This window comes from Medicago sativa, chromosome 5 (genome assembly GCF_051527215.1).
Source record: "Medicago sativa cultivar Bolivia chromosome 5, Bolivia_mono, whole genome shotgun sequence".
Taxonomy (NCBI): domain Eukaryota; kingdom Viridiplantae; phylum Streptophyta; class Magnoliopsida; order Fabales; family Fabaceae; genus Medicago; species Medicago sativa.
Window position 1 is genome coordinate 73,767,910 of NC_140753.1, and position 18,338 is coordinate 73,786,247.

The 18,338-nt window shown below is 32.4% G+C and overlaps 1 protein-coding gene and 1 long non-coding RNA gene across 10 annotated transcripts; one reads left to right on the plus strand and one right to left on the minus strand.

Annotated features, from left to right (window-relative positions):
• Positions 1 to 2,220: 2,220 nt before the first annotated feature.
• On the minus strand, positions 2,221 to 6,825 carry LOC146924869 (uncharacterized). Of its 2 annotated transcripts, XM_085709815.1 has the most exons (6): positions 6,727 to 6,825; positions 5,805 to 5,873; positions 4,942 to 5,074; positions 4,673 to 4,827; positions 4,341 to 4,516; positions 2,221 to 3,164 (listed from the first exon to the last, which is right to left on the minus strand). In XM_085709815.1, exons 2-6 carry the CDS (start codon positions 5,866 to 5,868, stop codon positions 2,352 to 2,354), a joined length of 1,341 nt encoding a protein of 446 aa, XP_085565941.1. In that variant the 5' UTR covers positions 5,869 to 5,873; positions 6,727 to 6,825; the 3' UTR covers positions 2,221 to 2,351. The 2 variants fall into 2 exon arrangements, with proteins under 2 accessions (XP_085565941.1, XP_085565940.1); XM_085709814.1 differs by lacking the exon at positions 6,727 to 6,825 and having other exon boundaries at positions 5,805 to 6,147.
• A 6,554-nt stretch (positions 6,826 to 13,379) lies between these two features.
• LOC146924870 (uncharacterized) lies at positions 13,380 to 17,645 on the plus strand. 8 transcript variants are annotated; one of them, XR_015010294.1, is made up of 10 exons: positions 13,380 to 13,885; positions 14,022 to 14,141; positions 14,552 to 14,672; positions 15,014 to 15,091; positions 15,759 to 15,874; positions 16,031 to 16,157; positions 16,259 to 16,334; positions 16,843 to 17,019; positions 17,155 to 17,251; positions 17,361 to 17,645. It is a non-coding gene; the product is annotated as an uncharacterized LOC146924870 (long non-coding RNA). The 8 variants fall into 8 exon arrangements; XR_015010289.1 differs by lacking the exon at positions 17,361 to 17,645 and adding an exon at positions 16,472 to 16,572 and having other exon boundaries at positions 16,259 to 16,316; positions 17,155 to 17,350; XR_015010287.1 differs by lacking the exon at positions 17,361 to 17,645 and having other exon boundaries at positions 15,751 to 15,874; positions 17,155 to 17,350.
• Positions 17,646 to 18,338: the final 693 nt, after the last annotated feature.

Sequence of the window (18,338 nt, forward strand, 5' to 3'; positions counted from 1 at the left end):
CTTAAGTCGCGTTTTTGATAACAATGCTCACGACACAAACACAAACAATTTCTAATACATGAGTCAACAAAATCAAACTTAATAAAAAAAATATTATTTTGTTAATGAAAAATAAATAAAAGGTAGAAATCGAATAGTTTTATTTAGTATACGTTTGTTTTAAATTTAAAAAAATATAAAGATTTTCTTTATTGAAAAATCTACTCCCTCCGTTTCAAAATGAGTGTCACTTTAGCCAAAAAAATTTGTTTCAAAATGAATGTTGTTTTACATTTCCAATACAACTTTAATTTCTTTCTTCCAACTTTACCCTCTCAAACTTTTCTCTCACACAATTTTCAATGCAAATTTAAGTTTGTCTTTTTCTAATAAAGTAAGGACAGTTTAGTAAAAGCGTTATATCCAATGATTATTGCATTCCATTTCTTAATCTGTGTGCCAAAGCCTAAAGTGACACTCATTTTGAAACGGAGGGAGTATTTTTGTTTGTGATATCATTTATAAAATTATTTTTTAACTAGTTTACATATTACTTCGTTGTTTTTGAAAAATATAAAATTAATTAATCCTAAAAGCTTTTTCTTTGAGTAAAAAATGATATTTTTTTTAAAATCTTCAACAAACACTTTAAAATGACAAAGTGGAAGTCTCTAAATTTTTCTTAGGGAAGTCTTCACTCTAAAAAAACAGCCCTCTCAAAGTGGAAATAATCAAATAATACAAAAAAAAAAACAACTTTTAGAATATTTGATTGATATTTCTTTATCTTACTTTTAAGTTTTATCTATTAACATTATTTTCTTCCAATTTATTAAAAATGACTTTTATTTTTCCTGAGGACTAAATTGGGTCTTTTGATTTTTCACAAGGACTATAATGAGTTTTCACTTTTCACTAAAAGAAAAAAAAAAGTGGTTTAGGGATTCCACTTTGGTATTGCAAGTACACATCACATGTTTATATTTCTTTTTTCCTTAAAAAATGTTTATTTTTCTTTTAAAGTTACTTAATAAATATTCGATCACTTCATCACATCATAACAACTCTAAAACAATTTATTAAATAGGCCACACTAACAATTTTAACACTAATTTACTTGTGGAGTCATAATTATATGATTCATCTATACTATATATAAAGGAAACTACCCCTTTCAGCACACTTTTGGGTTGGAATTTTCTTTCCAAAAATACCCTTAATTTTAAATACAAGTAACACATGTAACAAATAGATAAGAATAAATTTAAATATTAAAACAAATGTAACAAACACGATATGAATATATGTATATCTGTTCTTTTTTTCTTTGTTTTATCATTTAAAAAATATAACAAACTAGATGAGTATATTTATACTTACTTTTCCATTATTCCAATTATACCCTTAAACAGTTTTTTCTATAATAAAGATTGTTGTTCGTGTCATTAAAAAAAGCAACAAACATTTATATTTTTACTTTTAATCAAAACTAAAATTTCATTAAAAAAAATACGGTTCATATTTTCAAATGTTAGCGCAATAAAAAGAGCGGTAAGACGGGCACGAAGTGCCCGTCTTTTCGCTAGTGAAATATAAAATTATAAAATTAATTTGTACTACTTTTGTTTACGTTGAATGAATAATAATTTTCTTGAATAATAATTTTCTTGCATGGGTTTTGTATTAGGAATGAGTTTGACTCTAACATGGTTGTGTTGATGGTGTCATAGATATGTATGCAAAATGCGTGGGGGATGAATTGTGCAAGAGGAGATTTATGTTCTGCGACGAAGAAGACAGATATTGTGTTGTGGAATACGATGTTGGAAGCATGTGCGGGGGAAGGTCTTAGTGGCGAGGCTTTGAAAATTTTCAATCAAATGCAACTGAAAAGCAACCTCTGAATGTTGTTTTGTGGAATTCGTTGATGTTCGGTTTCTTCAGAAATAGCTAGGTAAGGTTGTTGAGGCTCAAGTCATGTTTTCCGAAATGCTATCATTCGGAGTAATGCCTAATTTGATCGCATGGACTGCCATGAGACTCTTAGAGTTATCTTCACAGTGCCAAGTCCACCACATGCACACATATTAGGATCTCTGCTTGCTGCTTGTGGACAGAACCATGAAACTGAAGTTGCAAATTTTAGAGCAAAATGGTTGTCAAAATTGGAGCCAAATAAACAATTAGGAAAGAACTTTAGAAGTAGAAAATGTGTTTTCTAATAACAACGCCTACCAAATCTGAATAAAAGGTCGATACTTAGAATAAACTTGTGCCAAAGTATTCATAATATTATTTAAATAGAAAGTTAGAAGGCTAAATTTGGCGTTGAAATAAAATGTTGTGGACAAAAAGGAAAGCAAAGACATAAATCAAAATGGAGGGGTTGCCTTGAAGATTCGATAGAGCTTCTCATGACTTTCTAATTCAGTTTGAGCCTCCGGAATTTGACCTTCAACGGTTTTCAATTTGACTTGATCATCAACGAGGCGATGGAAAATTGACTTGACTTCTTTGTTCAAAGATGTGATCTTATCTTTCTCTTGATCTTGAATCTCAACAAATTTGTCCCTGTCACCTTGTAGTTTTTCAAGCCTGGCTTTAAGATCAGCAATCTGAACGTCAAGAGAGTTAAGTTGTGTTTGTTGGTCTGTGAAAGAAGTCTTTGTGGTCAATATTTTCTGTCTTGTTTCCTTCAATGCTTCATTATTTTGGTCAGTGCTCTTCTTAGCCGAATCTTGCTCTTTTTTCAAATTTTCGAGTTTCTCAAACATCCTCACAATGTTGTTGAGAAGGTTAACAACAACACCGACTTGTTCTAATTGGTGAGAGGAAAACACGTCAGCATTAGCGTCAATTTTTTCTTTGACTGCGTTGAAGTTATCTTTTGGAGAAAGACCTTGTTTAAATTTTTCAACCAAGTCCTCTTTAAAGGCGATATCCCTCAACTCCTGAAGAAGTTGCTCAGAGGCTTCTTGTCCTTGTACAGAATGCTGAGATTTTAAGGAAAGAGTAATCCCCTCTGATAAAACTCTGTCAATTGCAGCAACAGCATCTACATCTATCATAGCATCAATTTCTTCAAAGTCTTTGCTGACAAACTTTGAAGTGTTGGCTTTGTTTTGCTCCTTCAATGACTCTTTATTTTTGTGGTTTTTTTCTTCCTGGTCCTTCTTCAATCTCTTCTGCATAACCCCAGTTGTTCATATTCAGTTCAGATTTTCCCGAATAAATTAAATCCACAGAGATAGTACAACAGAAATAGTCATAAGGAACTTCTCATGAGAACAAAATAAAAAATTGACAGTTTCTCAATCTTCCCCCCTAAATGTTAGAATTTGTTAAAATACACTAGCGGAATTAGTCTTCCAGATTGTGAAATTATCTAAAAACTTAGTGGTTTGGGCAGAGTTCAAATTTGGGAGGGAAAATACATTGTTATCAAAAACGCGACTTAAGTCCCAAAATCCTGGTTTTTGCGACTTTGCGTAGCTTCAACGACTCAAATCCATAGCAAAGTCCCAAAAACAGGCAAAATCCTATCAAAATCGCACAAAATCATATAAAATCGTGAAATCCGTTCAAAATTGCAGGATTTTGATGGATTTTGAAGGATTTTGTTCATTTTTTGATAAGGGTCAATTTTTGACCCGGTTCGTAAATTGACCCGATTTGAATCCATGACCCGGTTATATAAATACCCAAAAGGCCAAAAATTTTCATTCTTTCACTTCCCCCACACTTCCTCAATAGTTACACGGGATTGTTCATTTTTCATCTAGTTCAAAATGAACTAAACCTAACTAGATTGCCTCCTTCCTATCCATCAATTTGTCAGGCATTTAGGATTTGCCTTTAAGTATTTTGTCTAGATTATTTACCATTATTATGACTACTATAAAGAATATTTGCATCTAGGCTTTGAGTCATTTATGTATATGTATTTTATGGACTTTGAACTTTAGTCATTTATGACTATATGCAATTTATAACATGTATTTAACATTTTTTTTGGTAGAATCCTCGATTTTGATTGCGATTTTACGAGTCCCGACTTTGCTATCCTATATCGATTCTACAAAAGTCCTTGAGTAAAATCCTTCGATTTTGATTGCGATTTTACGAGTCCCGATTTTGCTACTCCCTTTCGACTTGAAGTAAAGTCCCGATTTTGATAACCTTGGGAAAATAACATAGTTTTGGTCAAGAACAGTCATCAGGTTGATTGCAATAGCCAAATTTCTATCATATAACAAAATAGTCCACTGACTTTGTTTAGAAGTTAAACTTAAAACTTACATCAGGTTGCTACCTGGCTTGATTTATTTTAGGCCTTAAAATACATAAGAATATCTACTTACCCTTAAATTCTCAGCCGTGTCTTTCTCATCCACATTGCGCGTTACTTTAACATCAACATCAACTATAAGAGTATCATTCACAAGATACCCTTTTGCAGGATCAGACAAATCATGAAGAGGCATGAAGGATGTGAAACCCCAATCACTTTCTCGTGCGTTGAACTGGTGCTGTGTCTCTACATAGTGCAAATAAAGTTACAAAAATAACACACCTAATTCCATCATTTCTCTTTTCAACATAGATGTATGGTACTTCATTTATTAACAACTGTAAGGAACAATTGGCTTGTTCAAAAAAAAAAAAACTGTAAGGAACAAAATGAATAGGCTACCTTTTCTCACAGTGTAATTATTGATTTGATCAATTAATCCAATGCTAAACTGTGCATGTCTGCTCCAACCATATGGCAAAGTAACTGCATCTGCAACATCCAAATAAAGGGACAAACAGTTCACATTGTTCCCTTTGGGGTAAATAAGTACACGCCTGCTCAGAGTGGAAAAAAAACATCAGACGATATCACTGAAGATAAAATGCACATTGTAACTAATATAACAACTCCGACAGGCTGACCACCATGAACTGTTTCAGAGAATGTACCAATTATAATCCCCAGCTTTAAATACATCTGAATAGAGATTTTTCATAATGCGCCGAGAAAATCTGTCAATTGTCCATTTGAATCGCGCAGCCTGACTATCCACAGTGTTGACAGTTTCAGGTAGAGCAGCAGCTAATGTTCATAAATGAAAAGAGAAATAAAGTATCATGCAGTGAATTAGCTGAAAACTTGGAGAGGTAAAACAATTAAGAGACATGCTACAGTGCAGCGAGACAATGTACATGATACTAATGCTTATCCATGCAGTTTAGGAGAATATATTTTGATGTTCATGAACCTAATTGAAGTATCTCTCACTGTCACAAGTTCATGAACCTGACTTGGATACCAAAAGAAACCTATACAATTGTATTTGAAATCATTCATATATGTTTACGACAACAATAACAACAACCAAGCCTTATTCCAAGTAAGTAGGGTCGCTTACATGGATCAAACGACGTCAAAATGTTCTATCATATTCATATACAATATTTCTATCTAGCTCGTTAATCTCTAGATCTTTCTTAATAGTTTCTCTTATAGTTTTTTAGGTCTTCCTTCTACCTTTAGTGATCTAACTATCCTCCATCTGAACTACTATCCTTACGATAGAATCTACCGGTCTTCTCTCTACATACAGAAACCACCTAAGCCTAATTTGCACCATCTTTTCTACTGTAAGTGATACCCCAACTCTCTTTAAGATTGTCATTTATAATCCTACGCTTAATTCATCTATGTTCATTGTATTCATTTATGGTAATGTAAGCCTTTGATTTACATATTACAGAGGCTAAGTAGGAAGACATTACCAGTATCAAAGAACAGTGACACTATTGAAGATGATGACATTCAATACCTGTATTCGTTGTCTTTCTTTTCTTAGGAGAAGTTTTCCTTTCATTTTCACCACCTCCTTCCATCTAGCCTGTGAGAAAATCGACAAGCTTGGTAACACAATTTAATCAGCACTTACCGTTTGAAAGCGAACAAACATTCCAAAAATGCAAACTAACAAGAACTGTCTGTTTGGTTTGAGGAATAATAATTGTTTTTATTTTCTACTATCAAAGACTAACAGGAATTTTCTATAACTTTTACTACAAGATTACAAATCTTTGAAAACAATGTAGATTTTAATATACAGCCTACTTCTTTTTTTGCGAAAAAACCACTTTTTACAATAAAATTATCGTTTTTGGAAGTTTTATGCGTTTGTTGCATATCTAAAAAATAAAAAGAATTTGAAGAAAAAAAAATCCAAAAACTGCTTCAAATGATAAGCTGATTTGAAAAGTTTCTCTAGAAAATTATTTTTGATAACTTATTTAAAATCCGTTACAAACAACCATAAATAAGAAAATGGAAAAGGGGAAATGTTTTCAAAAACTTAATGAAGCCTTGTATTTTTTTCCCTCTTGCAAATAAGAAAAGGGAAAATGCGATGGTAATAACTTTCGTTTGGTGAAACATGGTGATTGAGCTACTCCCTCTGATCATATTATAAACAAAAATCCTAACATCAATTATTTAATAAATCTAAACAATAAATGCATATAATAGTGACGAGATGAAGTATATAATTGTTATTTTCACTATTATAAGGTTTGAGTCTCATTAGGGTTTCAAATGAGTTGGATGTAAATCTTTCGAAAGGTATTGGATTAGCGCATCATTTCATCACCCTAAATATCATATTTGAAACAAACATAAAAAAGGTTTTGATTAGAAAACCTAAAAAAATGACAATAGAGAAAGCAATAAGCAAGCAGTAGTCGTACCTTTTTGTCCGCTGCTTCGCTCAGTTCGTGTTATGTGGTGATGATGTAGGTTGAATATGTTATATACAAAGTTTTGCAAGTGTAAAGAAATATTCAAGGCGCACCTATAGCATGCTTAACTGTATCCATTTTAAAAAAAAAAAAGTCATTATATTATATTCTTTGTCAAAAACATAAAAATCTATCATGGTCTATTAGTATGTTCTATGTAATATCTCCAAGATATTTTTTAAGCCAAAGGGCAATTTAGACATTTTGGTGGTCAAATATTTTTTTTTATGGGAAAATTATGGAATTTTCCACACACTTCCCTCACAAATATCTCTCCTCACTTTCTCTCCCTCGGTCCTCACTTCCCTCACCCAATCTTCATCATAATTTTTCTAAAAACTCAATAAATGCTACTTGTAATCAAACCAACACCACCCTTGATGTGTTTGGCACCCTAGATAAACTTTGAACCTCACTTTCTCCCCTTTCTCTCCTCTGCCGAGCCATCATCTTCATTAGAAGTTTGGGAGGTTTCATTTTAGCCCAATAAGTGGCTTTATATGTGTATGTCATGAAACTGTTTTGGTTGGTTTGGCGTTTTGAAGCAAGAGGTGGAAGACATAAGCATGATTGAAGTTAGGGTTTGGTTATTGGTTTGAAGCTCAAATTGATGCATAAACTGCTAGAAGAATTCAGAACCAGCTGAGGTGAGTTTCTTCCTTTAGGTTTGAATTTGATTGTACGGAGTTGAAATTGTTGTTTAAGGCGATGAATTTAGTGTTATGCTTTAAATGGGAATTGTTAACTATGAATTTGGGAAATTAATGATCACTATGTTGAGGTGTTCTTAATATTGTTGTTATTGGGCTGAAGTGGAAATCAAAGTTAATGGTAGTGGGATTATGTTAAAAATTGAGAAAAAGGGAAATTTAACCATTTAATTTCGTATAGACCTGCTGTCAGAAAAATTGTCGTAAATGCATGTACAAGCATCGTTTTTGAGTGGGAATTGAACCATTGGAAAATAGACAAATTTTAACACGAAATTGGCTTTGGAAGAACTTAATTTCGATACTCTATGTCTGAGAAAACTGAGTTAGAAGTTTGAGTTGCTGAATTAAAATCTGCACTAATGTGGTTAGAACATCCAAGCTGCAAATTTTCGGTACGATGCTCGGATTGAACTGTTAATGAATATAGACTCAAAAGAAACTAAAGTGTAAGTTCCTTTAGTTAGAAAACCCACCTTTGGGTATTAAATTATACCATTAGATTGCTTATGTGTGATTTTGGAATTACTAGAATATGTTGGCAAAATTATAGCATGATCATTATGCCTTATGAATAATACATTTGAAATAGAATAAATTAGTGTATTTAAAAATCTCTTTTATCTTAATAAGTATGTTGAGGTTAGTATAAATGTTGGAGGGAAGTTAACAGCGCAATTGATATATATATTTATAGCAATGATTTGAAAGAAAAATTTGAAATCTAGCTTGTGAGTAATATGCTCACAGTGAATTATTAAAAAAATCGCAGAGAAATGGAAATGAAGAAAAAAAAAATTGAAATGAGTAACATGCTCATAGATAAAGAAAGAAAAAGAAAAGAAAATATGAAAAATCCGTTTGCTACAACGAGAGATAATGTAGCCTATGACGTACGGGTCATAGTAAACCGTTTGCTACAACGAGAGATAATGTAGCCTATGACGTACGGGTCATAGTAATCCGTTTGCTACAACGAGAGATAATGTAGCCTATGACGTACGGGTCATAGTAAACCGTTTGCTACAACGAGAGATAATGTAGCCTATGACGTACGGGTCATAGTAATCCGTTTGCTACAACGAGAGATAATGTAGCCTATGACGTACGGGTCATAGTAAACCGTTTGCTACAACGAGAGATAATGTAGCCTATGACGTACGGGTCATAGTAATCCGTTTGCTACAACGAGAGATAATGTAGCCTATGAGGTACGGCTCATAGTAACAAATGAAATATATAATTAATGATATGAAATTTTAAGTCAAGAATTATTCGAATAATATTTGAAAGAGAACAAAAAAATAAAATTATGGAACTAAGGAAAAATTCTAAGGACCCTCCAACATGAATACTAACATAGCATACACATATTAACATGAAAATTATGTTTAGAATGAGTTAGCTACGAAGAAATATTTCAGGGGCACTTTACCAATAGTTGGAAATGAGGAATAGCGTACTAAATTTATGTTAATTCCTCGATAAGATAGAATTTATATGCATAAGACCATGTAAAATTCTTATTAAGGTTTAAGTCTAAAGATTTGATGTGATCAAATAGCGTGGATATGATTTGTGACTAAAGATATTTAAATAGTGAGAAGGATTAGAGATTAAGGGATGATGATCAAAATTAGGACTTAGACTTTGAAATGTTATACTATGAGTCGATTGATTTATTTTATTGCCTTGAATGATTGTCTTAGTGTTGCTGATGATGTTCTAGATCAAGTAAGAACTTTTGGAATTATTATGGTGTTGATGCCTTTAGTTAATTTTTTTTCCTTTGAAGTTTTTTTTATGATTTCAAATCGAATTTTGAATCAATATCATTGAGGTTGAAATAGGATCGGAGAATATAGTTAGTATTGATGTGAATTGTAATTGTAATTAAGTATCTTAACTTTTGGATTCTATAAGTTGAGTTGTAACTAAGGTTGATTGTAACCTTAAGGTGATTATTAAGTGAATGATGGCCGACTCTTTTATTTATGTATAACCTAGTATCAATTGATGTATCTGCAACTATTTGGATGTATAGGATGTTTTAATTTGAGTTGTATAAGTAGTATGAAAAATAAAATGTTATTTGGAGGTTCTGGTTGATAGAACAGGTTTTTAAAACAGGATTTACATCTTGGAAATGTTGAAATTACAGGGGAAACTCTGTCGAAATTTCCGTGAATATTTTTTTAAATGAAATTCAAATTGGAATTTTTATTTATTTATTATAGTTGTCAAGTTTGATTAATAGGCTTGCCGGGCTAGAATGATCTAGTTCGTGCGCCGGTCACGATGATTGTTTTTGGGTCGTGACAAAGTTGGTATCAGAGCAGGTCGATTCAGATCGTGCCTTGGGTCAATGGAATTCAATAAGATGTAGTGTGACTATTGGGTTCCAAATATTTATTCCAAATGTCATGTCTGGCTGAGCCTGATCAACTCAGACTAGTATATGACAGTTAGAACAAATGTCTGAAAGATGAATGAAACCTTAACAGAAGACGCAATATAAGGAGTATGATGTAAGGTGTGAAGAAATAAATCAGAGTGGCGCAGCGGAAGCATGGTGGCTGGTACCTATGCAGTTTAAAATTAGTCAGTCAGAAAGAATCAGTTCGTAATGGACGTATGTTGGAATCTAAAGTTGAAATTATGGAGAAATTGTTTATGCTTATTAGCAAATAAATTTCTAAAATTTCGAGGACGAAATTTTTTTTTAAGGGGGGTAGAATGTAATATCTCCAAGATATTTTTTAAGCCAAAGGGCAATTTAGACATTTTGGTGGTCAAATATTTTTTTTTATGGGAAAATTATGGAATTTTCCACACACTTCCCTCACAAATATCTCTCCTCACTTTCTCTCCCTCGGTCCTCACTTCCCTCACCCAATCTTCATCATAATTTTTCTAAAAACTCAATAAATGCTACTTGTAATCAAACCAACACCACCCTTGATGTGTTTGGCACCCTAGATAAACTTTGAACCTCACTTTCTCCCCTTTCTCTCCTCTGCCGAGCCATCATCTTCATTAGAAGTTTGGGAGGTTTCATTTTAGCCCAATAAGTGGCTTTATATGTGTATGTCATGAAACTGTTTTGGTTGGTTTGGCGTTTTGAAGCAAGAGGTGGAAGACATAAGCATGATTGAAGTTAGGGTTTGGTTATTGGTTTGAAGCTCAAATTGATGCATAAACTGCTAGAAGAATTCAGAACCAGCTGAGGTGAGTTTCTTCCTTTAGGTTTGAATTTGATTGTACGGAGTTGAAATTGTTGTTTAAGGCGATGAATTTAGTGTTATGCTTTAAATGGGAATTGTTAACTATGAATTTGGGAAATTAATGATCACTATGTTGAGGTGTTCTTAATATTGTTGTTATTGGGCTGAAGTGGAAATCAAAGTTAATGGTAGTGGGATTATGTTAAAAATTGAGAAAAAGGGAAATTTAACCATTTAATTTCGTATAGACCTGCTGTCAGAAAAATTGTCGTAAATGCATGTACAAGCATCGTTTTTGAGTGGGAATTGAACCATTGGAAAATAGACAAATTTTAACACGAAATTGGCTTTGGAAGAACTTAATTTCGATACTCTATGTCTGAGAAAACTGAGTTAGAAGTTTGAGTTGCTGAATTAAAATCTGCACTAATGTGGTTAGAACATCCAAGCTGCAAATTTTCGGTACGATGCTCGGATTGAACTGTTAATGAATATAGACTCAAAAGAAACTAAAGTGTAAGTTCCTTTAGTTAGAAAACCCACCTTTGGGTATTAAATTATACCATTAGATTGCTTATGTGTGATTTTGGAATTACTAGAATATGTTGGCAAAATTATAGCATGATCATTATGCCTTATGAATAATACATTTGAAATAGAATAAATTAGTGTATTTAAAAATCTCTTTTATCTTAATAAGTATGTTGAGGTTAGTATAAATGTTGGAGGGAAGTTAACAGCGCAATTGATATATATATTTATAGCAATGATTTGAAAGAAAAATTTGAAATCTAGCTTGTGAGTAATATGCTCACAGTGAATTATTAAAAAAATCGCAGAGAAATGGAAATGAAGAAAAAAAAAATTGAAATGAGTAACATGCTCATAGATAAAGAAAGAAAAAGAAAAGAAAATATGAAAAATCCGTTTGCTACAACGAGAGATAATGTAGCCTATGACGTACGGGTCATAGTAAACCGTTTGCTACAACGAGAGATAATGTAGCCTATGACGTACGGGTCATAGTAATCCGTTTGCTACAACGAGAGATAATGTAGCCTATGACGTACGGGTCATAGTAAACCGTTTGCTACAACGAGAGATAATGTAGCCTATGACGTACGGGTCATAGTAATCCGTTTGCTACAACGAGAGATAATGTAGCCTATGACGTACGGGTCATAGTAAACCGTTTGCTACAACGAGAGATAATGTAGCCTATGACGTACGGGTCATAGTAATCCGTTTGCTACAACGAGAGATAATGTAGCCTATGAGGTACGGCTCATAGTAACAAATGAAATATATAATTAATGATATGAAATTTTAAGTCAAGAATTATTCGAATAATATTTGAAAGAGAACAAAAAAATAAAATTATGGAACTAAGGAAAAATTCTAAGGACCCTCCAACATGAATACTAACATAGCATACACATATTAACATGAAAATTATGTTTAGAATGAGTTAGCTACGAAGAAATATTTCAGGGGCACTTTACCAATAGTTGGAAATGAGGAATAGCGTACTAAATTTATGTTAATTCCTCGATAAGATAGAATTTATATGCATAAGACCATGTAAAATTCTTATTAAGGTTTAAGTCTAAAGATTTGATGTGATCAAATAGCGTGGATATGATTTGTGACTAAAGATATTTAAATAGTGAGAAGGATTAGAGATTAAGGGATGATGATCAAAATTAGGACTTAGACTTTGAAATGTTATACTATGAGTCGATTGATTTATTTTATTGCCTTGAATGATTGTCTTAGTGTTGCTGATGATGTTCTAGATCAAGTAAGAACTTTTGGAATTATTATGGTGTTGATGCCTTTAGTTAATTTTTTTTCCTTTGAAGTTTTTTTTATGATTTCAAATCGAATTTTGAATCAATATCATTGAGGTTGAAATAGGATCGGAGAATATAGTTAGTATTGATGTGAATTGTAATTGTAATTAAGTATCTTAACTTTTGGATTCTATAAGTTGAGTTGTAACTAAGGTTGATTGTAACCTTAAGGTGATTATTAAGTGAATGATGGCCGACTCTTTTATTTATGTATAACCTAGTATCAATTGATGTATCTGCAACTATTTGGATGTATAGGATGTTTTAATTTGAGTTGTATAAGTAGTATGAAAAATAAAATGTTATTTGGAGGTTCTGGTTGATAGAACAGGTTTTTAAAACAGGATTTACATCTTGGAAATGTTGAAATTACAGGGGAAACTCTGTCGAAATTTCCGTGAATATTTTTTTAAATGAAATTCAAATTGGAATTTTTATTTATTTATTATAGTTGTCAAGTTTGATTAATAGGCTTGCCGGGCTAGAATGATCTAGTTCGTGCGCCGGTCACGATGATTGTTTTTGGGTCGTGACATTCTATTTCATCATACTTATTTCTAATATGAATAACATTGCTAACAAATTGTGCCAACCCTAATCCTACTTATTTTGGCGCCAATGAATAATGTCCATTGATCTAGGCACCAAATGCATCTCAACCATTGATTTCTAAGCTATTTAACTATTCCCTCTAATTATGTACTACTTCTTTCAAGTGCTCTGGAAAACTGTTCCAATGAAAAAAAACGGCACCCCATACTTTTAACACTTTCCAATGTCATTTTTTTTATTGGCTTATGGGAAATTAATTTTCCAACAATTTTAATTTTCCAACAATTTCAATATTGACATTGCACTTATCTTCTCTCTCCCTCTCTCTTTCTCTCTCTCGGAACAAGCTTCTTCCTCTACCTCTTATCTCTCTCTTTCATTTTCGATTTTCTCTCTGCTTTTCTCCTCTCTCAATAGTGCTTTCAGAGAGAGATTCTTCATCTTCCATACCCTCCGTACTAAATGGAAGACACCACCAACAACAACAATCAAGTGACCTCATTGTTCGAGCAACAAAGCACCGTTAACGTCACTCCTGAACTTAACGGAACCACCACTGATGGGTCCCACTACTCCGTTACGGTGAACAAGAAGAAGCGTGGTAGGCCCAGAAAGTACGAGTCTCCCGAGGAAGCTATCGCCGGAAGAAAAGCCATCGCAGCTAGAAAAGCCGCCGCCGCAGCTACTGTTAATGCTACCGCTACCGCCACGACGTCGTTTTCGTCTCCTAACTTTAACAAACCTAAAAAGTTTCATTCCTCTTATCTAGGTCCGTTTTTTTTAACCTAATTTTTTATTTTTAGAACATTGTTTTTTGTGACTTATTAAACTAAGTGCATGCATGTTGATTTAATTATTGAATTTGAATTTAATGTTTTTGCTGATGAGAGTGATATACCCTGAAGAGAATCTCACTTCAAATCTGGATATCGGAATCATCTGTATTTCGATCCGTTAGTTTATACGACACGCTCCGTCGCGGCTAGGAGAGGTGGGCTGATTTCGTCTCCTTTTCACTGCTATGGGTAAGTTTTTTCTCCTTCTCCTTTCTCCGTTGGTATATTTTTTCCCTCATCTTTAAATCCAAATTTGTGTAAGTTTTTCACCTTCAATTTCTTCCCCTTTCATGTGTTTGATGAAATGTCTCATTGAATTTCACTTTTACTTCTTTGTGTTTTGAAATTATCTCTCTCTCTCTCATGACTCTAATGTTTTCGGCTACAATGTAGCAATAATTTGGTTACAAATAAAAAATTGCATTGTTTTTATTTGTTCTAAATGTTGATTTTGCAATGGAGTTTCCTATTACACATATGAGGTACGTCAGTTTAACTATGTTGTTTGAGATGAAGTTCAATATTTGAGCTTAAAAATTGTCTCTTGGTTGTTGGCATAACAAATTTTGCTAATTTATGACTCTTGCAATAATTTATAGGTAAACACCTTTGGCTTTGAATCTGGTCCAAGAAGCAAGAACCACGAGAAGGAAAGTATCATTGATTTAGATGTTGAGTTTTTTTACGAGACAGAAAAGAACCTAGAAGTGATAAAAAAAGGTCTTTGATTTAAAAATGATAAATGTCTTTAACAACTATTTTAGACCCACTATTTTTCTGTCTCATTTCTTTTCTTTGCTTTAACTTTAATCTCTAATAATAATATTTTTTCGGATCAGTTATTGTTCATTCTTACTCTTTTTGTTAGTCGCTATATTATGTATATGAAAAGTATTTATATGGGAAGGGAGTTAAACTTCATATTTATGAAAGTAAATATGTTATGTGTTTGTATCGATATTTTTCTTTTTTTATGTGGGCTAACCAAATTAGTTATTGTAAGCATTAGATGTGTGTGATGGAGTTTGAATTCTAATGTTGTTTAAACTGTCATATTGCAGTTTTGTGACTTGGAGGCCTATGTTAAAAAATTTAAATGCATTTCTTGATGTTTTTAATTGGAACCAAGTGCTTATATGGTACGTCTACGTCGCCTTTCCATTTTTTGTCACTCAAAGGATAATCTTTACTTTAGAATACATAAGCTGATTTGCAATAATTCTATAGCATTTTGTCTTTTTAAATAGGTTGTCTGATCTAATTTGTTTAAAGGCATGCCTCTGTTTTTCTTTCACAAATATTACACTACTCTTCATATCTTTATCCTGCATTTGCTCTGTTTTCCTTTTCCATGTATAATCTTTTCTTTTTATTTTTTCTTCTTTTTTCACTTAAGTAGGAACTATTAGAACTGCTTTTGAATGTTTATAGTCTTTTTTTTCTTCTTCCTATTTTCTAAGTGGAATCAGTTTTAGCCTTTATGGCTAGAACTCTCATATGCTGGAAGCCAATGTGAAGCAAAATTTATTTACACAAATGATTTGATCAAATGGTAGAGTTAACACATGAAGAATATTGCAGCATTTTGGTTCTCTTATGGAGTAAAAAAAAAGCTACAAGATAGAGTTACCCATAAGCTTTTTCTAATTATACCCTAGAGTATCAATGCATTGCAGATTATCAATGCATATAAGTTGGGAATTATTAGTTGGGAATTGTGGATTTGAAACCGCGGCCCATTGTATCAAATGTCTCTATATTATTTGTTTAAATGTCGTGGTTGTGTCACGTTCGTTAGTGTTGCAGTCAGATGCAGTCAATGTGGTTTGTTCTTCTCCAATGGAGTAGGTAATCGCGGAGCATCTGAATTCTTCCATGCCTCGAGATAGCATTACGGCGACTATTCAATTTCAAACGTTGAGGTGATGCTTAGATCTGCTTCTCTTATGATATCAGATTATTCACTATGTAATTGAGCTTAATTCAATCGTTAATTTTGTTTGGTTTTGAAATTGGAAAATAATCTCATATAAATGTTGATTTCGTATGTTGATTTCGTAGTTTGATTGTTTGTTTAGGTGTTGTTTGACCGAAGTGAAAGAGAGTATCTGCGAGGGGATGAGATTGCACCGTATGCAATTTAATAAACCAACCTGCCATAAGCATAGCTGCCATCATCTGAACGTGCAGATCAAACAATGTTAGGTAGAAAATTAATAAACCATGTAACTCATGCAATATTGTTGAATATATCTTAAATATTCTGCTTAAATTATTTTGTTTAATTGAACTCTCTTTTGCACAAGTTATAAACTTCGACTCCAGGATCAAATTTGTTTGGTTAAACACGAGAAGGGGATCTAGGTGAGTTCAATGAACGGGGTGAGTTCAATTAGTTAAATTAATTTTCATGCAATAATTTTATTTCGTGAGTCATCTGAACGTGCAGAATAAATTTGATTTGTTCTGACAAGGCTACCTCATGCAATTTAATAAACCATGTCTTGGATGTCTTAAAGGTTGAAAATTAATTTAGGATGCTTCATTGAACTTTAGGATTCTTACTGGAAATTCATGATGGTCTGTATAGATTTCATATCTTCATGATTTCATTTTCCAGGTTTGCCTCTTTCGCTCATGAATATTTTCAAACAATTGCTCCAAGACATGGTTTAAAACATCCAACCAAATATAGCTCTGCAAATAACACTATAAAATAGCTCTGCAAATGACACTATAAAATCGTCACATGCAGCTTGTAACACAATATTTAGAGTATCTGATGCACAGGGATAGGTTAACTTATAAGTTGATGATAATTTTTTTTCTAGAATTGATTAGAGTATCTAATGTTATGCATCATGACTGATTGTTTACCCGGATATGACAGGCTAACAATGCTCTTGGATGTCTGTCGGATCTTGATGTTTTAGTTTGAAAACAGATGTTGTTCAAGGTTGAAATAACTGATGGGAATTTGCGTCATAACTGGAGGAATTATGATGTCAAGAGGACTTCTGCTAACATTGACCTGATCAAATAGTTTTTGCAGCGTGACAATATTAAGGTATTGATCACATAATTATACGTTGCAATATGTGTTAATCTTGAACTTGACAGATGAAGTGTCTGCCTGTCTGGTATGGTTTATATTAAGGTAGTAATAACCAACTAAACAGTACTATGTGTATATGCATTGCAGATTATTAATGAAGAGGATGAAAACTTCTGGAATAATGTGGCTTTAACACAAATTGATGCAGATTCGTTGGAGGTGAAATTGAACCACCTTATTATTGGTAAATTGTTTTATGAGATAATGTTGACAACTGATACCGAAAGTTGATTTATGATTTCCCAAATTACAGGGTTGACTGATTGAGTCAACCCTTTTTGAATTTGTACCAGAAGGTGTTACCTGTTAGGCATAAAATGGGAGACACTGGTCTAAGAATCACGCTGCTCATAATGTTGGTGTAGTTAAAGGAATTTGAGGTTATTGGTATGTTAAAGTTTAATAGGCATATTCCATATTGAAAAATGCTAGATATTAGTTACATATTATGCTATATGTACTGTTATTATATCTAATACCATTTAAGGTATGGTTTTGTATACGTTTTTGTTCCAAGGAGGTATTTCAGAATGTTTGAACTTCTATGCAGAATAAGAATCATTGAGCTCATTTTGTAATTCACTCTTTATATAACATTTTCATTCATTGTATTCTCATATTATGCTTAATTTTATTTTGTTACTATATAAGACTGTCTTGCAACTATTTTACCAACATGTACATATATTATGTGTTGTATTCTACTAAATTTTAATCCAAACTATAAATGCCCGTGCGTCAGCACGGGAAGACGATCTAGTTTCAACATATTCAAATAAATATTTTAATATGTTTAATTACACTAGCGAGTTTTAGTAAAACAAAAAAAAACGAGTAATAGATCAATGAAATTAAGTTTCATATTAATATTTAATGTGACATTTTAGATAATTTGACTATATATGATATTATATTTTAATTTTAATTTATAATAATACATTTAAATATACGAAAAATTAATGTTCACTAACAAGCTTATATCATTGAAAATGTTAACAAATTTATAATTTAAACCAAATAATTAAATAAATCTAATATAATAAAAAGATAGTATTCAAATAATTTGCGTAAGTTTTGTCAAAAAAAAAATATTTGCTTAAGTAATCCAGCATAGTAGGCTTACAACACTTTTCTATGGCATGTAACATGAGTTTTCATAGCTAAATAGGCTTTTAAATATTTCTAGGCTAGTAGACGATTGGATTAGAATTCCGATTAGTCGGTTATTGAACTGAATACCACGATTATTTAATAAAAAAAGTTTTAGCCTT

Excerpts from the sequence above, each read along its gene's own strand:
- LOC146924869 (XM_085709815.1), bottom strand. The coding sequence starts at position 5,868 with ATGGAAGGAGGTGGTGAAAATGAAAGGAAAACTTCTCCTAAGAAAAGA. Across the intron at positions 5,075-5,804 it reads AAGAAAGACAACGAATACAG|CTGCTGCTCTACCTGAAACT; the intron begins GTATTGAATGTC and ends TATGAACATTAG. Across the intron at positions 3,165-4,340 it reads ACACGGCTGAGAATTTAAGG|AAGAGATTGAAGAAGGACCA; the intron begins GTAAGTAGATAT and ends GGGGTTATGCAG.